The sequence below is a fragment of the Marmota marmota genome, unplaced genomic scaffold (assembly GCF_001458135.2).
Source record: "Marmota marmota marmota unplaced genomic scaffold, marMar, whole genome shotgun sequence".
NCBI lineage: Eukaryota > Metazoa > Chordata > Mammalia > Rodentia > Sciuridae > Marmota > Marmota marmota.
The window spans coordinates 67,585,585-67,613,192 of NW_025999900.1; the positions used below are offsets into that span (position 1 = coordinate 67,585,585).

At 44.8% G+C, this 27,608-nt stretch overlaps 1 protein-coding gene across 5 annotated transcripts in view; it reads left to right on the plus strand.

Annotated features, from left to right (window-relative positions):
* Positions 1–27,608, plus strand: part of Tdrd9 (tudor domain containing 9) — a 78,139-nt gene that overhangs the window by 27,322 nt on the left and 23,209 nt on the right. For 4 of the 5 annotated variants that reach the window (XR_007346040.1, XM_048799434.1, XM_048799436.1 and 1 more), the window contains 19 exons: positions 1,770–1,834; positions 4,244–4,298; positions 4,446–4,530; positions 5,340–5,397; positions 7,730–7,834; positions 10,296–10,393; positions 11,818–11,949; positions 12,851–13,016; positions 13,096–13,159; positions 13,232–13,295; positions 14,093–14,137; positions 15,014–15,067; positions 17,290–17,406; positions 18,386–18,493; positions 20,514–20,614; positions 23,505–23,717; positions 25,560–25,671; positions 26,667–26,879; positions 27,112–27,201. Coding sequence is in view for 4 of the 5 variants with exons in the window: in XM_048799434.1 (XP_048655391.1) it covers positions 1,770–1,834; positions 4,244–4,298; positions 4,446–4,530; positions 5,340–5,397; positions 7,730–7,834; positions 10,296–10,393; positions 11,818–11,949; positions 12,851–13,016; positions 13,096–13,159; positions 13,232–13,295; positions 14,093–14,137; positions 15,014–15,067; positions 17,290–17,406; positions 18,386–18,493; positions 20,514–20,614; positions 23,505–23,717; positions 25,560–25,671; positions 26,667–26,879; positions 27,112–27,201 (1,945 nt within the window). In the remaining variant the exon portion in view is untranslated. The remainder of the gene's footprint in view (positions 1–1,769; positions 1,835–4,243; positions 4,299–4,445; positions 4,531–5,339; positions 5,398–7,729; positions 7,835–10,295; positions 10,394–11,817; positions 11,950–12,850; positions 13,017–13,095; positions 13,160–13,231; positions 13,296–14,092; positions 14,138–15,013; positions 15,068–17,289; positions 17,407–18,385; positions 18,494–20,513; positions 20,615–23,504; positions 23,718–25,559; positions 25,672–26,666; positions 26,880–27,111; positions 27,202–27,608) is intronic. The other variant, XM_048799435.1, reaches the window with a different exon arrangement.

The following is a 27,608-nucleotide window of genomic DNA, read 5'->3' on the forward strand; positions in this document are numbered from 1 at the left end:
CGACAGGAACTTTAGGTGCAGGGAAGGGAACTCAGCTGAAATCTGTGTCTTGTTTCCACAAGGGTAAATCATCATCCCTTCAAGATGAAATCATGGGCTGGGCTGGTTTACCTACAAGTGGCACCATATTTGGGACTTGGCATTTGGCCCCTTCTGCAGGTTAGTGGCCAGCAGTGGCAGTAGCCAGATCAGCCTTTGAAGGTGCATGTAATTGACTCCATACCTAAGCCATCATTCCTGCTGCCCTGGGCACTTTGCATTGAACAGCTCTTGAGGGACTGGAGGAGGAGACCACAGACATCCACATGGCCTCTGGTTCATCTGCCAATTAAAAGTCTCCTTCATGGGCTGGGGTTGTGGCTCTGTGGTAGAGCGCTTGCCTCGCATGTGTGAGGCACTGGGTTCAATTCTCAGCAACATATATACATAAATGAATAAAAAAAGGCCTATTAACAACTAAAATAATTAAAAATAAATAAAAGTCTCCTTCACTATTGCTGCCCTATGGCTGTATTTCCTTGGTACCTGCTCCAAGAGACTCAAATGCCTCTTTATAGATTCTTTATCATCATTATTGTTGTCTTGTCATTTCCAAGTCCTAGACCAACTGGCCAACCAGTTAGCTTCCACCTCTTTATCGGATAGACCCAACCTAATGGCCAAGTCTGCTTCCACCTGGGGTGGACTACCAGATGCATGGATTGCCCTCCTTCTTGGGGAGATTCCCTTCCTCATCATCTCTGAATGGGGTTATGATGCAGCAGGTGTCCAATCCTGGCTGTTACCAGCATCCCCTTCAGGCCTATGCACGAACCAGGCCTATTTTTTTTTTTTTTTTTAAATATCATAGTGTCTGGGCAATGGGTGTTGCTCAGAGAGGTGGCTGAGTAGCAGGAGCAGGCACCATTGGAGCACTGAGCCACCTTTGTTCCCATCACTGGTCCACCTCTCTTGTGCCCTTCCTCCTTCTAGTTGCTATTTCCAGGCTTTCCCAAGACTGACTTCATATAGTTCCCTTGCTACAGCCTCAGGGAGGCTCCCTTATCATCCCTTTGCACAGACACTCCACACACATACCTCCCCAGCTTTTTCCCTTGTGTGCCCATTTATTTCCTTCATGGTACTAAGGCTACACTGAAGGGGCTTTGTTCACTTGCCTCTTGTCTGTCTCTCTGGCTAGGGTACAAGCTCCAGAGCAGGGTGGGGACACTTGTCTGCCTCGTTACTGTAGTATCCTAACTGCATAGAGGAGGGTCTGGCACAAATGGAGGGCTCGCAGGTTTGTGGAGGAAAGGAAGTTCTAATTTCACACACAAATGTACCCACTACAATGGGAAGATAAGGGGATGATTTGAGATTTTAGTCTTTAGAAATGCTTTTTTTTTTTTTTTTTAAAGAAGAAATGCTTTCCAATAATAATTTGGTCTCTAATAATAGTTTTCTTGTAGTTACTTTAAATGTTTTGTGTTTTGGGGTTCTGGATTATAGTAATTAAATTTTCTGAAAACTTGCAGATCATGCTTCTTATAGGTGAGCATAATGGGAGTGAAGAGTCCTGGGTTCCAGGGACCCAGGGTGTTGTCTCTGTGGCCTGTGTTTTCTTATGTGAAGTAAAGAACATTGCATGTGGCCTGTGTTTTCTTATGTGAAGTAAAGAGCATTGCATAAACTCTGTGAGTGCTTTAAGGGTCAAGGCTGGTAGTGTCAGAGTTCTTGAAAAGCAGTGGCTGTTCCAGCCTTGATTCATTACATAACTCTCATTTTCACAGGAACAAGACCTGGTCGGGGGCCCAATTTGTGTCAGAGCGGAGCAGCGTGTTGGTGTTTTTGCCAGGTGTGAATGTCATGGTTTTGTGACCTGAAATTATCATACTCTGGATAGCACACATTATGAAAAATGATATTTTTCATTCTTTTTAGCCACCAAGAATATAATCAAATATCACTTTCAATTTAATTTCTTAACGAGAATGAAGAATTTAACTATTTGAAGGAAGTCTTGCCACCTTCAAGATTTTTAGTAAGATATTTAGCTTTGTTTAACTTGTATTCATTTATATGGCTGTAAATGTGAGGTAATTGTCATCAGTCTACATTAAAACTTTTCAGTAACAGTAACATGTAACATCATAAGAATCATCAGCATAGTCTTTGAGTTCCTTTATCAGTGTTTGGGAAGATAGGCTCTTAATTATACCTTTTTGAAGACATTAATTTGTATTGTACTTTTTCAAAATGATTTTTAAATTATTTTAATCAAGTAGTATAGTTTGAGAAAACAACAATTCAAAAATTTTCTGTTGTCGAAAGGTAATAGAGCATGTGAATGCTTTAGTGATGGAGAACAAAAAGCTTTGCAATGAGAAAAATTTGTTTAACTTTGGAATGTAACATGTGAGTTTCAGATCTTTGTCACATTTTGCTTAGGGTATGGATTTATTTTATATTCAGGAAACAACCCATTAACTGACAATGGAGTAGAGTTCCATTTGCTAAGTATCTATCAGTACTAGGTATATAATATTATATTAAGGGAAAAGATCACCAAAGCAGAGCCATATTGAAACTAACTTCATACTACAAATGAGATAAATGCTTTTTAACTGCTGAACATTGCCTGAACAAAATATTTATAAAGTGATTCTTTAATTCAGGTTTGGTGTCTGATATCTGCTTACGTAAATTGGAGTTTGACCTGTGTTTATGTATCCCATTAAATGTTCTGTCGAGAGCCGCTCTTCATTAGTGTTCTAGGGCTGCTGTTACAGCGCCACTGCTTGGATGGCATAAAACAGTGACTTTTTCCCCACTGTTCTGAGGCCTGACATTCAAAACCAAAGTGCCTGAAGAGCTGTGCTTCCTGTCAGGCTCTGGGTAGCCTCCTTCCCAGCAGCCCTGGCCTCCCATGGTGGCCATCAGTCATCCCTTGACTTGTGTCTACATCACTCTCATCTCTGCTGCTGTCATATGGTATTCTCTGTGTGGGCCTGAGACTCTTCCCTGCTTAGGAGGGCACCAGCCCTGTTGGATTATGAGCAGGAACCTCATCTCAACTGATTATATCTGCAGGGACTATTTCCAAATAAGGTCACATTTTGGGGTTGAGACTTCATATATTTTAGAGTGGAATACAGTTCAGCTGGTATCTGACTCAAATTCAAGACGAGGCAAAAGCACATGCAACTGTTATAGATCAATAAACATTTTAAAAAAACCTAATGAAAAAGGTTTAGTGTATCTTTATGACCAAGTCTCTCTCTCTCTTTCTCTCTCTCTCTCTTTTTTTTTTTTTTTTTTTTTTTTATTACTGGGGGTTGAACCCAGAGATGCTTTGCCACTGAGCTACATCCCCATCTCTTTTTATTTATTTTTATTTTTTTTTAATATTTATTTTTTAGTTATTGGCGGACATAACATCTTTTGTTTTGTATGTGGTGCTGAGGATCGAACCTGGGCCGCATGCATGCCAGGCGAGCGCGCTACCGCTTGAGCCACATCCCAGCCCTCTTTTTATTTTTTGAGACAAGGGCTTAGTAAGTTGCTTAGGGCCTCACTAAGTTGCCGAGGCTGGCCTCAAACTTGTAATCCTTCTGTCTCAGCCTCCTGAGTTGCTGGGATTATAGGCATGTGCCACCTTGCCCAACATTACCATGTCTTTAATATGTGCGCGTGCGCGCACATACATACATTTAACACACACACACACTCTTTGTTTTGTGGTGCTGTGTGGTGCCGAGGATCAGACCTCAGGACCTCATGCATACTAGGTGAGCACTGTACCACTGACCTGTATCCTAGCCCCAGAATGTGTGTGTGTGTGTATAATTTTTTTTTTGGCAGAGCTGGGGATTGAACCCAGGGCTTTTCCATATTGCTAAGCAAGTGTTTTAACCTCTGAGCTATATCCCAGCCCTCAAAATATTATTTTTTGATTGGAAATATCTTGCATGCTCATTGTGGGACATTTGGGAAATCTGAGTGAAGAAATATAATATTGCTCATGTAGTCAGTGCTTATAGGTAGGTAGTCACCTCTGTTGAAAGAAAACATTGGAAGACTTTTCCCCATAATTTTGAATTACTATTTTTTAATGTACTTGTGCATTTTTATTTGTCATCTGATATATTTAGGTAATAAAGATAAAAAGGCTTTCTTTGAAAAAGATGTCATTTAAAAGACTGGATTTATAGCAATAAGTACAAATCTGTTTTTTCTCCTCCTTCCCCTGCCCACTGCTTCCCAGGTCTGGGTGAAATAAACTATATGCATGAACTTCTCACAAACATGGTTCACAAAAGGTGAGTTTAAGTTGACACAGCTTTAGTTTTACTTTCAGACCATTGTGTTGTTTATGCTTTGCATATTTTTTGATTATCTGAGTGAATAAGTGTTTTTGTATGTCATGTGTATCATGTGATATTCCACTTTAGGAATTTGTTTCTTAGGTTACAGGTCTATCCACTCCATTCCAGTGTGACTTTAGAAGAACAGAACAATGTGTTCTTAAGTCCAGTCCCTGGGTACAGAAAGGTAGGAAGGCGGGGAAAACGTCTTAGGTTCTTGGCACCTCAGGCACCCTTCTGTGGAGACTGTCCAGGAAGGACGCTGGCACTGCCTGCCCTTTCTAGGCACATCTCCTGGACAAATGCTTGCTGATAACCCAGCTATGTCCCTTGGTGTTGTCTTTTATTTTGTAAATCAGTTTGCTAAAAGCTAAAAATTTTATTTCATTAACTCAGGGCATTATTGCTAATGGGTTTTGATGACTTTTAATTATTCTTGGGCATCTCTCTAGGATTGGGACTGTGCTGATGTCTTTGGCACTACTTTGGTGACTTGGTTAGATGCCTTAGTTGAAGTCCTCCTTGAGACATTATTTAGTCTGGGTCGTGTATGAGTGTTGTGATTGCCTTACCATGACCCTTCAGACCCTGAGCTGGTGGCCCTACTCCCTGATTTCCATGGGACTATTTGGAATCTCTGGAGGCAACCTAGACCTTGGATGGTAGTTCAAGGCTCATGGTTATAGCTCTTCCTCTGGATTTGACCTGGTTGTACTTTTGCTCCTGATAATTTCAGGAGCCCTGGAAAACTTCAGAAGCAGGGTTAGGAGCAGTAACTTGCCCTGTGTCTTGCCTGATGCTTTTAAGCCTCTGTGTGTCTGGTTTTCCACATATTAGGGGATTCTTGATCAATTGTGATCTGCATAAAATAGGAAAATGGCTAAAGTTAAAATTTTAGTTCAGTATTTAAGAAGCTTTGAAATTTTCAAGATGGAGATTTATTTGCTTATTTTTTATTTTATTTAAAGCTCTACTTCTCTCTTTGGTGCTCAACAGGTTATTTTGTCTACCAACATTGCAGAGAGCTCTGTCACCGTCCCAGATGTCAAATATGGTAAAGTCCATCTCGCTCAACTCCACATAAACTATGGCTTCCTTTGGCCTCTTTGTCTCCTCAAGACACACCTCCCCCCACACAAGCTAATCACTTCCTCTGATAATGGAAGAGAGGCTTCAGAGAAGTAGGGTCATGTGGGTTCCCCATCCTTTCAGTTCCCCAGTCCTCCTCAGGGTGTTCCACATTACTTGGAGCAGAAGTGTCCTCAGGATGTGGGGGCTTGTGGGAGCAGAGTGTTGTGGGTGCCCTGGTGGAATTCTGTGATTGGAGGGAGGCAGGCGTGAGGGAGGAGCCCACGTAGTCTCTGGTCCTGAAGGTGTCTTGAAGGATGCCGCACACTCCTCCATCTGGCCTTCTGCCACTGTGTCCTTAATAGCAGATTCTTCCCTCATGAGTGTCCTAGGTGGATTGGTTGTGGTTGAATGCCCGACGTGTGTGGCTTTAGGAGTACAACAGTGAGTAGGACACAGTCCCTGTCTTCACAGTGCCTACATTCTGGTGGGAAAGACAATTAGCAGGTAAAAAATAACAATTTCAGGTAGAGATGAAAGTGATAGATAAAGGTAAATCAGGATAGGGTTATGGTTGCTGGGAAGAAAGATCTTTTAGCAATGCAGACATCTTCAGTGACTTTGACAAGGGTGGTTTTGGTGGAAGCAGAAGTGCTTACAGTGGGCTCTTGAGAAGGAACAGAGGAGGTGCATCACAAAGCAATGTGTGTGTGTGTGTGAGTGTGAGTTTCTGGGGATTGAACCCAGGTGTGCTCAACCTCAGAGCTATATCCCCAGCCCTTTTATTTTTTATTTTGAGATAGTCTTAGTAAGTTGTTGAGGCTGGCCTTGAACTTGCAATCCTCTTGCCTCAGCCTCCCAAGTCACTGGGATTACAATGTGTGCCACCATGCTGGCCAGATAGCACTGCTGAGGCGTTTTGCTGTGAAGGGAAGGTTAGAAATGGGCAGTACTGGGAGTGGAGGATGAGAGCCTATTTTCCTGGACAAGCACTTCCAGTGCGTTTGCTGGGTGAGGGGAGAGGAGCAGGAGAGGGTAATGTGGACATGTGAGGAACCATTCACAGTCTCAGAGAGAAGGCTGAGTGTCGAGACTGAGGCTGCCTGGGGGCAGAGATGGCCTGGAAGCTCTAGGAGGTCCTTGCAGCACTTTTGCTTGTGTGGTGAGCTAGGAGGAGGACCCTCTGTGGGGAAAGGACAAAAAGCCTGGGAGGCTCCAGCAGATGAGGTGGCCATCCCCTGACAAGGGAAGTGCTTTTCCCTCCCCAAGGCTTAGGGGGCGGGTGGGGGTAGAGAGTTGCTATGCTCCTGGGCCATGCTTGCATCAGACACTAGAACAGAGCAAGGTGGTGCCCAGCTGCTGCCTGGACTTGCTGTTGGTGGCCAGCAGGGAGTAAGGCCCAAGGGGTCAGGTAAGGGACAGTGACAGGGCAGCTTAAGGCTCCAGTGGGTGAAGGCTGGCTGAAGTAGGGTCCCAGAGCAGGGGAGAGGGAGGACAGGAGTTCAGTCTCAGAGAGGGGTTCTTGAAGCTATGGTGGAGGAGGAGGTGCTGCTGGCACCATGTGGGTGGAAGGGGCACTGCAAGGAGGAAGCTACTGACTGGGTGGAAGGCCAGGGCGTGGGGGGCAGGGCTTGAGCCCTGAGAGGGTTAATGCAGCTGGTGCCTTTCTTATGGGTATTGAAATCTCCAAAACTCATGTCGGGACTGGTGTTGTGAGAGGACCAGGGAGCCAGGGGCAGGGTGGGGTGCTTCATGGCTCCATCCCTGAGGCTGTAGCAGTAAGAGGTTGGGCTTAGCATGGGAGGATGGGAGAAAGGTGGCCAACCACCATTAAGGGAGGGCCTGTGTGTGTCTCCAGAGAGAGCTTTGTCACCTGTGCTCCACAGATGAGGACTTGAAGCACAGACAAACCAGGCAACTTGCCTTAACCATCCACAGATCCCCCGCACCCCCACCCCGCCACACACACACACACATTCAGGATTTGAATCCTGACAGTCCAGAGCATCAGCCACTCTTGTTGAGTCCTCCTGCAGCTGTGCCCTTTTGGGTAACCTTCATCTTTTGGGTACATCCAGGTAGGCCTTTCTCATGGTACGTAGGGTCTCACAGGTTATTCTCTGCCCAGAGGCTCTCAGTCCTCAGCAAGAAAGAGGCCTCTGTCTTCTGTCCTGACTGTAGTGCATGGTCAGCATGTTCCCAGGTTCCTGTGAGCACACAAACTCCAGGGGCTTTGACTGAACCATTGTGCACTGTGATTCACTAGGTAGCAGTCTTGTATTCACATGGGGTTTACATTCCTTTTTTTCAAATGACAGTTATAGATTTTTGTCTGACTAGAACTCTGGTTTGTGATGAAGATACGAATTATCAGAGTCTGCGATTGAGTTGGGCCTCTAAGACCAGTTGCAACCAGAGAAAAGGTAAGGCAATTTGGGTGCACGCTGAGGACTTGGTGGTGACAGGGTGTCTTTGAAAACATTACTTTTGCATTTTACTTCCTTTATTGGTATAGTTTTAAGTCTGCATATCCGCATTGCATGATGTCAGTTCTTACCTTCACATTTCTCTTCTTGCTGTGTGGTGGGGGCATCTTTATGCCTAAAGGACCTTATCTCAATACTGTTGTTTTTCATAGTAAAATTTAAACATTTTGGTTGAACAGTCATAGAAGCCAGGTGGATCACTTCACTAATTTTGACAAGCCTTCCTTGAATCTTGATGCTCCTAAGGTGCTTTTCCTAAATGGATTCCATAGGGGCTCAGGGTTTGCCGCATATCTGCAAGTATCCCTGATAGAGATAATGGTGTCACTTTTAAGTGCAGGATGTGTTGGCCACAGTGGAAGTACATTCACAACATGCCTGACATAGGTGTCATCCTCTCCTGTGGCAGGAACTGGCCTTGGGGACAGTCTCTATGGTGTGTTCTGAGGTAGGAGCAAAGGTACCTGCTTGAACCTAAAGGTTGTGCTTATGTGTGCCCACTGTAACCCATTTAGTCCTCAGAGCATCTGACATGCAGAGAAATGGGCCCGAGCTTCTCCTACAGAGTGGTAGGACCAAGATTCAATCCAGAAATCTGACTTCAGTCCTCATTCTTTTTTTTTTCTGAAGTATTTTTAGTTGTAGATGGACTCAATACCTTGATTTTATTTATTTATTTTTATGCGGTGCTGAAGATCAAACCCAGTGCCTCACACATGCTAGGCAAGTGTGCTGCCGCTGAGCCACAACCTCAGTTCTCATTCTTGACTGCTCTTTTGAGTTCTCTCTCCTGATCCCTCATCCAGAGGGGACTGAGAGCTGACAAAGGCGTCATTCCAACTTGGCTATCGATTGCTGTGAAGGCCTCAGGTTGGGTTGTGTATTGTTATAGAGTTAGGTGTAGTGTTATCTGTTTTTGTTGTTGTTGGTTCTCATAGAAATTTCAGTTTTATGCTTTAAATTTACATCCAGGATCCATTGCACATCACAGCCAATTGTGTACAAGGTGTGGCTTTAGGTCATGGTGCTTCTCTGCCTGTGGCCATATAGGGGCTCTACTTCATGGAATCATCCTTGAGTTGAGTCTGTTCTTTTATGAGATGGTCATTCAGGTGCAGCCACAGCAGGAGATGCTGGGGGAGGGCTTGCCATTGCAGGGCTACATGGAGATACATCAGTGGTCAGGGGCATGAAGCAGTGAGACAAGGTTGAGGCCATGCCTTTGTTGGGCTTTCTGGGGGAAAGGCAAGGCAGGCAGGTGGACAGCATAGGATTGGCTAATTTGAATAACATGGGTGGACTTCTGGTCCCCACGGTGATTCCTCCTTGCCTGGTACCAGTCCCTAGATGTTCTCACAGAGCCTCCTGGGTGTTTATCCTGGAACTTTGCTGGATTTGCTAATTAGTTCTGGGAGATATTTTTGTGATTGCCCTGGGATGTTCTATCTAGCCAGTCCTGTCATTTGCTGATAGGGTGGGGAGGGTGGAGGAGGAAGTCCAGCTTGCTTCAGTCTCCTGATGGCACAGGTGCAGAAGAAAAGCTCTGTGGGCCACTCTGTTTTTTTCTTTTTTTTTTTAATAATATTTTTTGTAGTTGTAGTTGGAAACAATAACTTTATTTTATTTATTTATTTTTATGTGGTGCTGAGGATCAAACCCAGGGCTTGCATGTGTGAGGTTAGCGTTCTATCGCTGAGCCATAATCCCAGCCCCAACATTGTGTTTTTAAAACTGGGTATTTATTAAGGACTCCCCCATCCTTAGAAGATTTTGTTTCTGCTTCATAAGTGATACAATGACTGAAGGATAACAGGTTATGGTGTGGTCTAGACTTGGGCTGAACTCCTGATGTGTGTATTGCTCACTCATTTAGTATGAAGCAGCCATTTTGAAGGATGCCTTTGTTGAGATGTTAGGATGGGGGCAGGAGAAGCTACAGGCCTGAGTAGCTGGGCATAGTCTCCACATCTCTGCATTGGGTGAGCACAGTGTCTATCACCAGTTGCATGACTTTCCTTTAGTGACCTCTGCATTTCTGTTATTATGAACAGTGCGTTTGCAGGAAATGAGTGTTATTTAAAATGTTTTGGTTTCCCCTGTATGTTGGGCCAAGGTTATTTTCTGTAGAAGCATTTACTGGATTCTATAATGTTGATCACTGAATAGAAGTCAGCACTTACTCTGATTTATTCCAGCTTTTTAGGATATATTTTAGAGTAAATATGTATATATGCCTAATGAAGCATATATACTAACATACCCTAAAGTTTTCACTGACCTAGTTTGGGGGAGATGATTAAGTTTCTCCTAGTCCAGGTCTGATGGCTAACTACATGTCTCTTCATGCTGACGCTGAAGGGGTTGGTGCCAGGTGTAGCTGAGCTTCTCTCTTTTGCAGGCCGTGCTGGACGAGTGTCTAAGGGGTACTGTTACAGGCTAATACATAAGGATTTCTGGGAGAGCTCCATCCCTGATCACGTTGTTCCTGAGATGTTGGTAATGTGCTTTGCTTATTTTCAAAGTTGAATTTTACTGAATGGTTTAAGTAATATAATTATGAGTGTCATATACTTTTTTTTTTTTTGTGGAGCTGAGAATTGAACCCAGAGCCTTATGCATGCAAGGCAAGCACTCTACCAACTGAGCTATATCCCCAGCCCTGTCATATACTTTTGATTCCAAGAAAATCACTGACTGCTCATCTTTATTTTTCATTTTATTTTTGTGGCACTGGGGATTATGAACCCAGGGGTGCTCTGACACTTAGCTACATCCCAGCACATTTTATATCTTATTTTAGTGAGTCAGGGTCTGGCCAGGTTTCCCAGGCTGGCCTGGAACTTATCACCCTCCTGCCTCAGCCTCCTGGGCAGCCAGGATTACAGGGGTATATCACCATTCCCTGCTGTGCTCTCTTTAATCATAAAACCAGCTTATCATTTATTAAGCACCAAATTCTTCTAGGGCTCTTACCAGATTTACATCCTAATGAGAGGAACGTTTCTTGGTGTCTACTGGCCTATAGTGGCATTGTCCTTATATGCTGCTGTTTTCTGTTCCTTTTATAGTGAGTAATTGTTCATCAGCGTTTTTCTTTCTGCTTTTCTGTCTCTCTTCTTTCTCCCCCCACTCTCTCTCTTCTATTTCTTGCCCCTCTCTTCCCATTGCTTTCTTTTTTCTTTCTTTTTCCTCTCCCTGTCTTTGTCTCTTTCCTCCTCCTCTTATCTTCCTTCTCTCTCACCCGTTTATTTGTTTGTTTCTATCTTTCTTTCCTTCCTCCCTCACCAAGAGAAGAGGTTTATTAGCTCACAATTCTGGAAACTGAAAGTCGTGGGTTGGATGTGGCTGGGGATGTGGCTCAAGCGGTAGCACGCTCGCCTGGCATACGTGCGGCCCGGGTTCGATCCTCAGCACCACATACAAAGAAAGATGTTGTGTCCACCGAAAACTAAAAAATAAATATTAAAAGAAATTCTCTCTCTCTCTCTCTCAAAAAAAAAAAAAAAAAAAAAAAAAAAGAAAGAAAGAAAGAAAGAAAGTCATGGGTTGGTCCTTCCCATCTTATTCTACCTCTGGTGAGGGTCTCCTTGGTGAGATCACATCATGGCAGATGGCATCATAGTGAGAACATGAGGAGGGAGACTGCACCTGAGGGGACAGGAAGCCAGAAACCCAGGAGGGACCAGTCTGACTCTTCTGTAAAAGCCATCTCTGGATAACCAGGTTCCATGAGAGCTCCCTTGACCTCTCATCAGGGCAGGCTTCTCATGACCTCCTTACTTTGCTTAGGTTCCACCGTTTTTGTTTTACCCTTTTTTCTCTTGATCTTGTTTTTCCTGCTTTTTGTTTCTAGAATACTAGTTGTGTGAATAGGTTAATCTGGTTGTCTTATCCCTGAATCTAAGTTGTGCTCTTTTCAGCGCTGTCCACTGGGAAGCACAATATTGAAAGTGAAGTTGCTTGGCATGGGTGAGCCCAGAGCTCTCCTGGCAACCGCCCTTTCTCCACCCAGCCTGAGTGACATTGAGCGTACCATCCTTCTACTAAAGGAGGTAGGGTTTTCTGGAGTTTATCAGTGGTGGAGAAAGCTAAGGTTTTCTTATTTTTCCGGGGGAACCTTAATTTCATAATCTTCAGTGTATTTGGCTGTTGTAAATGCTAAACATGTGCTTGAAAAAGCCTGTGTAACGACTAACAGGTACTGCCATGTTTCATAGCCATGGTTTAGACTGGCCTTGTGGGTGGTCTTGCTGAAACGCACCACCTGTGCTGCTCATCTGTGCCCTGACCCCAGCACTCCCTTGCTTGCTGTGTGTTGATGTAGAGTCTCTCTCCTGCTGCTCTTCCTCTGATTTTGGTCTTTTCCTTAGCCCAGCCCTCTGTTTGGTGCTTGTGACCCTGCCCTTCCTACTTGAGTTCCACGGCCCACTCCTGGCTCATACTCTGCTCTTGGAGCTTGCAGCCCCCAGCCATGGGACCAGCTATGTCCTTGTCCAAAGTCTGTGTGTGCTCTGTTTCTGACCCTTGAGGTTGAGGAGCTGCCTGTGTTTTACTCTTATATATGGTACCTGCTTGGGTTTCTGCAAACTGAGGAGGTTTTATTCATAGGTGGGTATAACAGGTATCTGTGGTGTGCCATGGGCTGAGGCTGCAGACCCTTTATTCAGTACTGTATGTGCTGTATTTGTTAAGTAGACTTTGGTGGCAATCCTTGAGTGTTACCTCCCATATAAAACATATAATATGTTTTAAAAGAAATAATAAAAGTCAAAGTTTCAAGAGAGAATTAAAGGTTTTGGGGAGCATTAATCTATTATAACTTGACTTGGATATCTTTCAGAATCTTATTCACCAAAATTAGGTCTTTATTTCTTGTTTCGCACTCTCCACCAAAGGATGAAAAGGATGTGAATGCACCCATGTTTGCTAATAACATTGATTTATTTTGTAAAGGTTGGAGCACTTGCCGTTAGTGGTCAGAAAGAAGATGAAAACCCCCACGATGGTGAATTGACCTTCTTAGGAAGGGTGCTAGCACAGCTCCCTGTCAATCAGCAGCTGGGTAAACTCATAGTGCTGGGACACGTGTTTGGATGCCTGGATGAGTGTCTGATCATAGGTGAGTGTGGGAAGCAAGCCCAGGGCGGCTCTCTGGTGCCACACTCTAACAGTCTTCATTCTGTGTCTTCTGTTGTCAGCGGCAGCGCTCTCATTGAAGAATTTTTTCGTGATGCCTTTTCGGCAGCATCTTGATGGATATAGGTATTTAACATTCATATTTAAGAGGTCACCTGGTCCTAATGGTGTTGAGTGACACTTGTTGTCATTCTGCAGGAACAAAGTGAACTTCTCTGGCAGCAGCAAGAGTGACTGCCTTGCACTTGTGGAGGCCTTTAAGGTGAGTCCCTGTGCTTGCCCATGGAGGTGGCACCACAGGCTGCCAGCATGTCCACATTCATGGAGGCAGGGGTGGAGGGAGGAATGTCTAGCATTCAGCAGCCAACTGTTGGAGGAAGGGCCGTGGGGACAGGAGGCCAGTGCCGGGTTTCTATTCTCGCCACTAAAAGGCTCAGGGGTCACTCTAGTTAAATTGGGCTAATTGGGCTGTGCAAAATAACCACACAAGAGACCCAAATACCTTTTTCTTTGGGGTCGCTGTGACAGCTCCTCTGACCTTAAAGGGTCCACAGGAAGACAGTGAGAGCATGTGCTGACCCCTTTTATTGAGGAGAAGCTATTCAAATGAGGCAAGGGGTCAGGTTTCAGGGGGCTGAGTCTATCTTCATGATGTCCACTGTCAGCAGGTTGACTGACTTCTAGGTAGACCACACACAAAGGCACTTCCATGGAAGATTCTATCCTAGACAGGGCAAGGGGTTATATTACAAAGGAACAGGTGAGTGTAGCTCCACCCATGGGGCTGTAGCAAGACACACCCATGCACAAGACACCTACCCTCGAACCCAAGAAGGGTGGGGAAAGCTCTGCCACATTTCTGTGATTGAGTGCCTCAGCACCCAGCCAGGGATGTGACTCAGTCAAGTGCAAGGTTGGTCTCCTACAGACCAGTGTCACGAAGGTGATTGAAAACATTCAATTTGCAAATTTCCTGTGGCAACAATGTGTTGAAATTGGAATTTTAAAACATCTGGTAGCCAGTAAATTATTCTGAAACTGTGGATCATTGATTTGTAGATGTGGCAGGCTTGCAGACAACGCGGAAAGCTGCGGCATCCCAAGGTTGGTCATGTTCCCTGTTGTTTCCTCGTGGTGGCATGAGTGATGAGGTTTCCTGAAGACTGTGTGCCTGCTTGTTCACTGCTCAGGAGCTGTGGACAGCTGTTGTGTGCTGCCTTCTGGGATGGGCAGCTGTGATCTTAAGTGGCTGGGTCCTTTTGCCGGTGCCCCTGGCTTTAGTCACTGGGTAGGAAGCCATGCATCCTGCAGAGCACAGAGCTGTTGGCTCCACAGCTCCATGTGCACTGATCTTCCTGCCAGTTCAGGATACCTTTTTCTTTGGGGTCGCTGTGACGGCTCCTCTGACCTACACTTCAGCTAAGTGTAGATAATAGGCTTCAGAGGAGTTTAATCTGGTTGCCTGCATTTCGTTTCCTTTAATTTGGTCAAGTTTTTTTCTTTTCCTAAACCAGGTAGGCTTCAGAGACTTTGGCAGGTCTGTGTAGATTGACTGTGCTTAGGTGAGTCTCTACCAAGTGTGCAAGCTGCCCTAGGAAGTTGTCTTCTGTACACTCAGCCATGTCACCTGCTTTGGAGCTGTGCTCTTTCTCAAGCTAGTCAGGGTGTTTCTGCCTTTAATGCTTGGGACAGGTGAACCATAAGAGTGGTTCCTGTGTGGTGCTCAATGTGCAGTTAGAAGCCCTGGAGAGGGTGTGCTGTGGTCACTGTAGTACGCTGTTTAGTGCACAGTTGCTCACGTGCCAAGACTTCTGTACAGGCTTGTAGACAGTGACTGAACCCAGGGGCACCGGCAAAAGGACCCAACCACTTGCTTATTTTCTGTACATGGCCAAGTTCAACTCTATTTTCTGTACTTGGCCAAGTTCAACTCTTATTTATTACCTTGACATTGAATATTATGCTTTTATGTATTTAAAGGATGAACTTGACTGGGGACGGCTGAATTATATTCAGATCAAGAGAATTAGAGAGGTAAGTTTTAACTTCTTTTACTAAATGGACACAGGTAAAACTGGCTTAGCAAATGTTCACTGAGGACTGAGAATGCACAGGGTGGTCCTGACTGCTCTGAGAGGTGGTTCCTCCACCCATCCCATGTCCAGCAAGGCTGCCTTGGTGGCTTCATCCAGACATCCAGTCCTGGGTAGGACTCCCCCATGCTTAGTATAAGAGGAACGGATGTGTGATATTATCAGGTGTCCTTTCAGAATTTTTCAGGATGGCATGTGGTCTCTTCATTGTTAACTGACTGACATGACTGAAAGCACTCTAGCTTCTACTGTTGTGCCATCCCTGGGTCCTGGGTGCCTGCCTTCTCCTGTGAGTGTGTCCTGTGCTACTGGCCTGTGGTGTTTGTGTGTAGACGTGCATGCGCAGGGACTCACACAGGCACATTGGGAGTGGATTTTGCTGTTAGGTTTGCGTACCCTTGTGGGATGAGCGTCTTCCAAGCCCAGGGAAGCTAATAGTGCAAACTGGGAATATGTGTCTTTTAAGTTGACAGAATGCACCCATGAAAGCCTCTGGCACCAATGCCTTTTTGAGAGAGAGGTTTTTTTAAAAACAGTATTTTCAGTTTCTCTGGTAGTTGCTGATCCTATCTGATTGCTCGCTTTTAAAAAATATCTTTTTATTTTTTATAGATGGACACAATATCTTTATCTTGTTTTATTTTTTTTTTTTATGAGGTGCCGAGGATCTAACCCAGTGCCTCACATGTGATAGGCAAGTGCTGTACCACTGAACCACCCCCCTATCCCCATTGTGTCTCTTGATTTAACTTTTTTAGTCTTCCAGAGATGAATATTTAATTTATTGATATTTTCTAATTAAAAACATTTAAAGCTATGAATTTGATTGTAAGCACAGTTTTGGCCACATCCTGCTGTTCCTGTTCATAATTTCCTGAGTGTTTTCCTCTTTGACTCAGCTCTTTAGAAGAGTTTTTGTATAGTTCCAAGGTAGAAAAAAAATTTGCTAGATATCTTTATATTAATTTCTGATTTTATTGGATTTTAGTCAAAGGAAGTGACTGTCATCACTTCAGGATGATTTCCAGTTGGCTCTAGTGTGTATAATTACACTCTTGTGGGAGATATCAGGCTGGCATTTGGACGTGCTGCCCCTTGTGGCCCAGGGCTCTTGAGTTTCTCCTCCCTTCACAGAGATAGTGGTTTTGACTTTCTTCTGTCCTTTCAATACTTTTTTTTTCTATTTTTTTTTTTGTGAATGTGTGCTAGGGGTTGAATCCAGGGCCTTCGGCATGCCAAATATATACTCTACCTGTAAACTGCCCACAAACCTCCACCAGCCACTTGTAGGGTTGTCCCCTCAGTTGTGTTCATGCCTGTTACTGTATGTTTTTACATTTTGTAACACATTGAGATGATGTTGAGGTGACTGTTGATAGTTCATAGGATTGGAGTTGTGTGGATTGGAGTTGTGTGTTTTCATATGTGTACACGTATTTAAATTTTTTTTTAAAAATGCATTGTGCTCTAGGTTTCCAATTTGGCTGACCTATTATTATTATTATTTATTTATTGTACTGGAGATTGAACCCGGGGCACTGAGCCACATCCCCAGCCCTTTTTAGTTTTTACTTTGAGATAGGTTCTCGCTAGGTTGCTTACGACCTCTCTAATTTGCTTAGGCTGGACTCAAACTTGCAAGGCTCCTGCCTCAGCCTTCTGAGCCACTGGGATTGTAGGTGTGTGCCACCATGCCCAGCTCCCTGTGTGTACATTTAAAGTTTGACATTTTGTATAAAACAATTTTTATTACAAGTGGATTTTTTTTAATTAAAAAATTGTTTTTCATTTCGAAGGACTGTTTGACCATTGGTCAGCTGTCTTGTTTCTAGTCACAAAAGCAGAGCAGGCTCATGGCAGAGGTTGGGGAAGGAATTAAAGGGTTTCAGGGGTGTGGTTGTGGTCACCTGCATACTGGACACTCCCAGGTGAGGCTGGTTTGGGTCTACTGTTGGTGTGCACTAGCTGAGGTGGAGGTACAGGTGGTTTCCTGTTTTCTACTAATGTTGTGTGTGGAGCATCTCGGGCTTATAGGATGCCTTGCGCAGCTGCAGTGCCTCACCCTGTGGGTGCTTGTGCATTCCGTTGTGCGCTTGCTCCCTGCTGTTCTTGCTCTGAGGAGCATATGCATGGGAGACACCAGATTTCGATGTGTTTTCTCAGGTGGCTGAATTGTATGAAGAACTGAAAAACAGAATCTCCCAGTTCAATATGTATGTGGATCCTCGACGGCCCGTCTTAGACCAAGAGTATCCACATAAGCAGCGCTTCATCCTACAGGTGCGCTGGGGCTTCCTGGGAGTCTTTCCCGACTCTTCCTGCTTGCTTGGGTTTGGCTGAGAAGCTCCCATCTCCAGCTGTCAGCACTTCTGCCCTAGCTGAGCTTCAGAGATCTCAGGGCCACCTGTACGTGCCTAGATGAATGGGGACTGGGAGCCATTCTCACCTTTCCTTATTTCCCACTTCCTGGCACTGAATTGACAACCCAGACCTGCATCTTCCAGGGCATGTTTGTGTGGAGTACCAGCTGTCACTGAGTCTGTTGTGGATTCAGAAAGTGAGAGTGTCCTTGATATCATTGGCACAGGGAGCTGTCCTCTTACCCTGCAGGGACATTTTAACTCTTGGGGCTGTGGGTTTAGATGACTAGCTGTGAGCTGGAACCGTCCCTATAGGGAAGGTAGGGAAGTGTGTCCTGGCAGGTGGAGGGTGCTTCTGCTGTGGGCTTTGAGAGGGGCACTGGCTAATCATGCAGCCTTGGACAGCTGTCTTTGTGGGAATGGGAATGTTTTTCTGGATGTAAAGTTACCAAGAGGCAGGAGAGTCTTCTATGGGTGTGTCCTTACCAAAAGGATGCTTTGCAGAGTGCCTTTGAGAGGTGAGTATTAGATGCCAACCTGCTGCCCTCAGTCAGGTGTCCAGATGGGAGGCTGGGAGTCTCATTTGCACACCTGGGAGAGTGGAAGTCAGTGTGGGGCTGGGCTATGTGTGGTGACTGTGCTCAGCTCCCCGCCGTTCCCAGCAGTGTTCTGGGAAGTGCCTCAGCTCCTTTGAAGAAAGGGTGAGTAGAGTGTGTCTGTTGTGGGGAAATAACCAGTGTGTGACTTCTACCTGGTGGGGGAGAGGTCCTGTTTTTATGCAGATGACACCTATCTTTTGCATATTGGGTGGCCCAGAAATGCTGGGGTGAGATTAGAAAACTGGTGAAAATAACTGATGAAGTGTGCAGTTTCTTCATGAAAATGAGCTTCTTTTTCAGGTTGTATTGGCAGGTGCTTTTTATCCAAATTACTTTACTTTTGGACAACCAGATGAGGAGATGGCGGTGAGAGAGCTGGCTGGCAAAGACCCAAAGACGACCATCGTGGTGGGTACAGAGGACGAGAGGCTGTCCCTGGGTGTAGACTGAGTCACTGGTTTCCAGCTGGAATTACCTTTTGGTTGTGGACAGTGCAGAACACGAGCCTTTCCAATTGTTTCTGTCTTGAGGCTGCTGTGTGGATCTTCCCTAGAGTGAATGTTAGCCTTGATTGGCCTTTCAGAGACTTCTGGTCCTTTTTGGCAGATCTGGGCTTGCAAGAAAACCTGAAGAAATTATGTATTCATGGCAAATGGTGATTTGATCATTAGCTGTTTAGAAGGATTTGAGGCACTTTTCCATAAATTTAAGAACATTTTGTTAATTAGCAACTTAAATATTATACAAAATTAAATGTTGATTAGCAGCTTAGTACTGTGATCCCCTGACTTGGATGCCCAACAGAAAGTCTTAGGGAGTGTACACTTATTTATTTTCAAATTCAGATTAGAGGGCCTCTCAAAGTCTGAGCTAGAAGGTATGGCCTAGAAATCAGGATTTAAATAACATGTACTGTAGGTGAATCTAGTGATCAGCCACAGGCACTGACCATTAGGTCAACACTGTGGATTGTTTGCACCCCAGCAGCAGGGTGATGCACAGCTGGAGGGAGGCGCTGGAGAACTGGACTTCATTGAGCTCCTTGCTTGGTGTGAGCTGGAGTTGGGCACAGGGTGGGAAGCACTTGGTGAAGAGCAAATGCACACATGGTCACTGCCTGTGTTGGTTCTGGGTATTGCTATGGCACTTGTGCTATTGCTGAGGAAATGAAGATTCACAAGAGAAGGACCACTCTACCAGAGCATTAGAAATTCCAGTCTGTAAAAAGCTATAACTGAGCACTGTGGGGCACTGGGTGAGGACCAGTGATTTTGTTGTTCATCAGGGATGACTGAGATCTTCTTTTGGCTTCCTCTCTCCCCTTGTCCCCTTTGTGGTGTCCTTCCTTTGGGTCTGCACTCTGGAAGGGCCCTAGGGACAGGACCCTGCTTTAAATGCCTCCTTCTGTCACCAGGCTGCCTTACTCCTCATGCACTCTGAGGGCCAGAACTAACTGTGCATCATAGAAGCTGCATTGTGCCTGGCTTGTCTTAGTTCTTCTGTAAGAAGCCTTGTACTAAATACTTTTTATTCATTCTTCCCTGAGCCTCACAATGACAATTTTGAGTTAAGGATTTGTCCTAATTTCATGAAGTGGCCATTCTATAACTTGGTTAAGGAGACATGAGCTTCAGGGAAGGATGAGATGGGACAACGTGGCCTAAGCCATGCCCTCCCTTGCCTGCTGCCCTCCTGTAGCTGGTGTGGGCCTGAGATCAGGGTTTGGCTTCTGAGCAAGGGCCCATGTGGAGCCAGAGCTAGGAACATGACTGGTCCTGGTGTGCACAGAGGGCATGAAGTGTGGCAGAGCCCTGCAGCAGCTGAGTTTCCTTGAGAGCTCACCTCTGGCTGCTGTGATGAGGGGTCACCCTTCTCTCATTATTAGTACATTTTTCTTTTGTTAGGTTCCCATTTTTCCTTATGTAGAAATACAATGTTTTTAAAAGGATGTGTTTAGCTTGATTATTTTAAGGTAAAATAAAACAGAAGTCAACCAATATTAATTTTCCTATATTAGATTGACCTTTTAAAAAATATTTATTTTTTAGTTGTAGTTGGACACAAGTACCTTTATTTTATTTATTTTTATGTGGTACCAAGGATCCAGCACAGGGTCTCACACACACTAGGCAAGTGTTCCAATGCTGAGCCACAACCCCAGCCCCAGATTGACCTATTTTTATAATGAAGAATTAGCCTTTAACATATTTTGTTATTTAAACTTAGTTATAGATTAAAAAACATATTAGGCTATTAAATATCATTTGGCTTCCTTCACCCGTAGCATACCCACTATGGGTGAAGGTGGTGACCTGAGTCTGTGAGCTAAGAGATAAGCAGCAGCCTGAAGCTGACAGACTCGGTGACTGCTCCATCAGCCCTCGGTGACAGCTCTAACCACTCACTGCTGTGGTGTTGTGTCTTACAGTTGAAGCACATTCCTCCCTATGGATTCCTTTACTATAAACAACTGCAGTCTCTGTTTAGACAGTGTGGTCAAGTCAAATCCATCGTATTTGATGGTGCAAAGTAAGTAGATATTTTTGTAATCAATTGCACGTGTGAGGGAGGCATGACATTCTAAGTGTTCAGACTCCAGTTGCACATGGACGTGGGTCTTTGTGGGGCTGCTGCAGGTGGCTCTTGGAATGCAGCTTTGCTCTAGCTTGTCAGTAGGGTTCATTATTTCTCTTACCTGAGTGGCCTCTTAAAGGGAGCACTGGAATCTGGTAGCATAGACGAGTTTGTGGCACAGTGGGCTTCTCTGCAGGTGCCCTCACTCTAGTGCCTCATCCCCAGATTTTCATGAAATGTCATGAATTTGTTATTTTATAACCACGAGGACACCCCGAATGGAATTTATTTGCTCTTAATTAAAAATATCTTTCCTGAATGATTTTGATCTGTAGTCCTTGCAGAAGCTCAGATTATTTGGCCCTATTTTGTCAGCAGTCAGAAATGAATAGTTGACGGAGTATCACTGGGAGTTTTTATTTTTAATAGGAAATTCTTACATGCAAAAAGAAAGACTACTTAGAGTTCTTAAATTCACTAAATTTTTGAACTCAGAAAAGTTCTTTTAGTGTTTCAGTGTTTTAAAATTTTTATTTAATTTGACAAATCTAGTTAATAAGAACACTTTCTCTTTGACTAACGTCCTGCTAATTGGGTTGAACATATCAAATCCATTTTTAATTTGGATTATTCTTTCCAACATTTTAAGTTCCATTTTTGGTGATTAATATATACATTTTCTTTGTAGGCCTATGAATGCTTTCTGAGGCAAAGTCATAATCCTAACAAGCAGAACCTTTTTAAGTATACTTAACAGTCTTACAGGTTTAATGAATTGAACTTAGGGTGTCTGAAGAATCATCATGGGAGAGGCCCAGATTGGAAACCTTGTGTATAGGCCCAGAGTGGGGGCAGTGACAATCTGGGTGGGTGTTGGAGAGTTCGAGACAAGACTTCAGGCAGACGAGGAGGTGGTGGAACAGGAGCGAGTTAGGGCCAAGTGGCTACGGAGAGCACAGGACTGATGAGATCTGCGTGACAGCTGTCTTGGCAGGAACTGGCTTTGTGTCAGTGGCATCAGATGGGCTTGGGGTTCGGGTCAGGCTGGTCTTTTGTCACAAACTGACAAGTGTGAACATGAAGAGATGGGCACTTAGAGACCCTGCATGTCCTGCTCTGAGCTATTCTTTGGAGCTTCACTTGGACTACATGGAGGCAGATGAAGACATGAGAGGAAGCAGTCTGGAGACTGAAGGAGCCATAGCAGAGGCACTGACAGGGTCCACCCAGTGTGTTTGAAATGAAGAGGAGGTGGTAGGTGTAGCTCTTGGACTTGACAGTTGGTTGCTCGTGGAAGACAAAGGAGAGAGGAGCTGAGGAGGCTCAGGTTTGGGCTTGGATGTTGAGGGCCCTGGATGCAGCCTTGAGCTCAGGGATGGAGTGGGCTGGGGCAGTGGGAGGTGAGGAGCATGCAGGCTTGTGGACATGTCAGGATGGATGTGCTCCTGGAAGGTTAGAGGCTTGGAAATGTGGTCTAGACCTTAAAAGAAATCATTTTTAAAGAGGTACTTAGGAGCCTGCTAAAGGAAGGTGATACAGGCAATTATGCTTCATTGGGCAGTAGGTAGGCAGAAAGTGCATGTGTAGTAGTGACGGGAGTCCCAGGGGCTACTAAGGAGGGCTGAGGGAGAGGAGGGCATGCTGGTGTGAGCAGAGGAGGGGGCTAGGGATGGCAGCAGCTTCTGGCTTCAGGGAAGCAGGGCATCTAGTGACAGGCTGCTGCAGGTTAGCCATCTCAGTCACATACCCACCGATGCTCTGGTTGGCTCAGTGTCCTTCCTCAGCAGCAGGTCTATGACAGCCCACCACTCACTGATCGTATGGCAGGAGGGGTTGTAAGTCTCTTTGCATAGCCATGTGAGCACATCCCAGAGCCACTGGGATCACAGGTATGTGTCACTGCACCCGGCATCTAGTACTTCTTATTGATTAATTAGAATGAAGAGTCACTGGTGTTGTGAGGAGAGATGTACAGTGAGAATTTTTACATCTATGGCATTCATAGCACAGTGTGAACTTGCAGCATGGATGGCTGGCAGGTCCCCTTACTTCATGCTTGGTTCTCGTCCCTCCAAGGAAGGGGATGGACTACGGTCCCAAAATACATGAGGGGCCATGGGGGTAGGATGTTCATCACCATCACTGGGTAATAAACTTAGTAGTTTTTGAAGGGAGATCACTAAGTTCTCTGCGCTGTGCACTTGTGCTGTTTTCTGAATCTGTGTTTTTATGTGTAATAGTTAACAAAAATAACAGGTTTGATTTTTTTTTTTTTATCATTTTGAAAATTAAGATTTCTTGGGGCTGGGGTTGTGGCTTAGTGGTAGAGTGCTTGCCTAGCATGTGTGAGGCACTGGGTTCAGTTCTCAGTACTGCATATAAATAAATAAAATAAAGGTCTACTGGTAGCTAAAAATTATTTTTAAAAAGATTTCTTGGGTGAAATGGTCTTGTGTTATATAAGGATAACACCTGCTTTCAGTGTAATGGCTTATCATTGTAATTTTTATTTCCCCTAGTGAATAAATTTTCAAATCAATCTAGTTCTTTTTTTGGGGTGGGTAATGGGGATTGAACTCAAGGGCCCTCAACCACTGAGCCACATCCTCAGCCCTATTTTGTATTTTATTTAGAGGCAGGGTCTTACTGAGTTTCTTAGTGCCTTGCTTTTACTGAGGCTACCTCAGCCTCCAGAGCCGCTGGGATCACAGGTGTGTGTTACTGCACTCTGCATCTAGTACTTCTTATTGATTAATTAGAATGAAGAGTCACTGGTGTTGAGAGTTGTGCGGTAAGAATTTTTACATAATTTCTAGATAAATTGTATGTGATTATTTTTTACCAGATGCCTGATGAATGTACTTGCTTTATATTTGGGGAGCAGAGCCTTTGTGGAGTTCTCGAGGAATCCGACAGAGAGATTTAAAACCCTTCCTGCAGTGTATATGGCAGTTAAGATGTCTCAGCTGAAAGTGTCGCTGGAGCTCAGTGTACATGCTGCTGAGGAGATCGAAGGGAAGGTGCAAGGAGGGACGGTGTCGAAGCTCAGGAACACCAGGTATTTCTCAAAGACTTTGCCTGGACTCAGGTTCCAGATAATGTTTTCCTAGGGCTGTGCAGCCTGGTGTGTGCTGTAGCTTATGCTGCAGGTTTGGTTTGAATGCTGGTTGCATCACTTCCTTGTGTGTGCTTGGGCGCATTACTTAACCTCTCTACACCTCATGTTTTTATCTGTTTAAAAGGTGTGACACCCATTGTATTAGGCTTTAAGTTTAAATAGTACAGATTGAACCTAATGTTAATTCCCTTTCTTCCTCTTTAGGCATGTGCATTTCCTTGTGATAGTTCTCTTTTAAGCCAAGTGGAATTTTCTTTGTTTTAGTGGAGAGAGGGTGGTACACAGTGGAGGTGCAGTTGGGAGCACTTGTTGCTTGAAGTGCCAGCTGCCAGTGGTGTCCTTCCCTCCAGCCATGTGGTGTGGGCAGGGATTGCTTTATATCCATTGGCTCAGAGTAAGGCTTATGGACCTTCTTAAAACAGCCTCTAGTGTTTGCAATGGTTCCTCACTGCCACTTGGGCAGGAAGTCCCACCATTTCTCACTGTGGCCTTCCTAACTGGTGGAGCTCATTAATGATCTGAGTGCTGGTGAAAGAAGGGGTGTGTGTTCAGCTGGTTTCGTCCAGTGCCTGGTGTGTTGGCTGCTGAACGCATGGGGACATGGTGGGTTCCATCCTCTGCTTAGAGAATACCTCCCTGCTCTATCAGAGTCCACTAGTACCTGAACACCAGTAAAGGAAAAAGAGTGGGATCAGATTTGTTTTATAATTCTTCCCTTCATTTTAGAATATCAGGTATTAGAAAAGGAAAATCTTGGGTTTATTGAATCTGTCTTTCATGTCCCAGATCTTTGGCACTTGCTGTCCTATTGCCCTAAATGATGAGTGACTTGTCTTGGGCTTCTTGGACAGTTGTGTGTGTGTGCTCTAACTCAGCATTGAACCACGCATGGATTCTTAGCTTCTTAAAGTCAAAGCCACTACTGAAGTCACAAGGTAGGAACCATAGCAGGTCCTACTTAGATTTAGAATTTATACCCTTGAAAATAGATATTCTGTAAGAGTCCTGGCTTTTAGAATATATTCCCAGGGTGGTACATAATTATTATGGCATGCACCCCTTCCAGGGTTATTCAGGAAGCCACCAGAAATTGACTTCTATGGTGAGATCAAACTCAGGGTCTCTGGCTGTGTTAGCTTTCCATCCCTCTGACAAATGCCTGAGGTAATCAGCTTCCAAAAGAAAGGTTTATTTTGGCTCATGGTTTCAGCCCACAGTTGCTTGGATCTGGAGGCATAGTACACCATGGCAGGAGCACGTGGTGAAGGAGACTGTTCACCTCATGGTTTCCAGCAACAGAGAGGAGCTGTGCTCAGTGCTCCCCTTCAAGGGCATGCCCTCCCTTAGGGACATAACTTCCTCCAACTAGGCCCCACCTCCTAGGGGTTCCACCACCTGCCACAGGAGGGACCAAGCCTTACAGTACATGGACCTTTGAGGGACATTCAAGATCCAAACTATAAGCCAGGTGTGGTGGCAAAGGCCTGTAACCCAGGGACTCAGGAGGCTGAGGCAGGAGGAATGCAAGTTCAAGGCCAGCCTGGGCAACTTAGTGATATCTTGTCTCAAAGAAACCAAAAAAAGCGACTGGGGATGTAGCTCAGTGTAGAGCACCCCTGGGCTCTATCTCCAGTACTCCCCGCCCCAAGATCAAAACTATAGTGCTGGCTTAGATATTTTTAAAAAATGTTCTTTTCTTGTAAAATATAGGAATAGGTAAAGTGAAAACATTTTGAGGGACACTTGATTTTTATGTATTTTCACAACACATGTGTTGTGTAGGGTGAATGTGGACTTCCAGAAGCAGACAGTGGACCCCATGCAAGTCTCCTTCAGCACCCTGGACAGGTCCCAGACAGTGGCAGATCTCCTTCTGACTGTTGATGTCACAGAGGTAAGCACAGTGTGATGAGTCATGAGAGCCTCTCTCCTCAGAACCCACAGACACCATGTGTGTACAGGAAGTAAGTTCACACTTGACTGTACACCTTCATCATCTAGTAACTGTGGCCAAGCTTGAATTACTCTTCTTATTAAATTGGAATGTGGCTAAGATGGAAAGTGAAGCAAATATAAACAGACATTTAAAAAGACACATTAAAATATTAATTGGCATGATGATATGTGCTTGTATAATTCAGTTTATATCCACAAAATAGGTTGGCAACAGTATTATTTGGGTATTTATTTTGCCTCTTTAAAAAAAAGTTCCAGTCGGGCATGGCGACACGTGCTTGTAATTCCAGGGACTCGGGAAGCTGAGTCAGGAGGAAGGCAAGTTCAAGGCCTGCAACTTAGTAAGACTATGTCTAAAAGGACTGAGGAGGTAGCTTAGTGGCAGACAGCCCCTGGTTTCAATCCCCAGTACAGCAATAAATAATAAATGAAAAATAAAATTTCAGTTAAAATACTTGCATGCTTCCTGGCCAGTCTACAGCCACTCCTCACTGGGAAATTCCACATGGAAGTCTGGATTCCAGCCAGACTGGAACACTAGTGGTCATGGGCCCTCATGGTTTGTGGCAGCAGTGGTGGACACTGTGTAGCAGTGCCCTTTGACAGAGGTCCACCTGCTGCCACTCAGCTGGTGGGCTGTGCACCTGCCAGGCGAGCCTGTGGGCATCCAAGGCCTGTGTGTGGCTTCTCCTCTGGATGACCTGGAGACAAAGGGATACTCCTCTTGTATGGCCTCCCAGAGCCCTGAATAGTTGGGCATGCTGGAAAGTCTTGTGCCTCCAAGAACAGCTGTGTCACACACATTTCTTCACTGCAGATAGCCAGAACCCTTCTTATTTCCTCACAAACCCATGGAGAGCACATGCACCCGGGAGTGCTGGGAGGTACCTGCTGCACTTTCCAGGCTTCACCTCTGCCCTCCCTGCTTTCCAGGTGGTGGAAGTGGGCCACTTCTGGGGGTACAGGACTGATGAAAAGAGTGCAGAGCTTCTGAGAAAGCTGACTGCTGAGATGAACCAGCTGGAGTTGGCACCGCTGCCCGCTCACCCGCATCCGGACTTGGTCTGCCTTGCACCCTTTGCAGATTTTGATAAGGAAAACTACTTTAGAGCTCAAATCCTTTATGTTTCTGGAAATTCTGCTGAGGTATGTTTTTCCATAACAAATCACTCAAAGGGAAAGGAGATAAACCTACAAAGTAGTTTATAGACTATCTGGTAATTACAGGTGGAAATTGAATAGGAAATCATTACAACTAGAACAGATTGCTCTGGGTATTCTGTGATTAGAGAATTAGAGAAGACCACTGTGCTGCTAGCATCAAGTCAGATGATGTTGTGGACACTGTGTCTGAGCATTTGCTCTCTTTATCTTGTAGGTGTTCTTTGTAGACTATGGCAATAGGTCTCATGTAGACCTAGATCTTCTAATGGAGATTCCCTGTCAGTTTCTTGAGCTTCCATTCCAGGTAAGGTAGAGAAGATTCTGAGGCATGAATACTGAATGCTAGAGGACTCTTGCTGGAGGTCATGGGGCCCCTGCCCTTCAGCTTATCATAGGGTAGCCACAGCCCAGAGTGGGGAAGAAACTTGTGTCATACTAGCCAAACCTGGTTTCTACTCACAAAAGGTCCAACACCATAGGTGTTTTTGCCATTATTGTTTTTGGAGATCCTCCATATATATTGAGTTAATATATATGGAGGATCTCAAGCTGAGCAAAGAAACATGTTGTTGTAATTGGGTGGTGTATGCTAAGGCTCCTGTTGGCATCAGGCAGAGTGCAAGGGGGCCATCTGTGTGAGTGCAGTCTCAATCACTCCACACTTCTGCTGTTGGTGAAAGCAGAGCCGAGTTTTTTCAGCGCACACTTTAA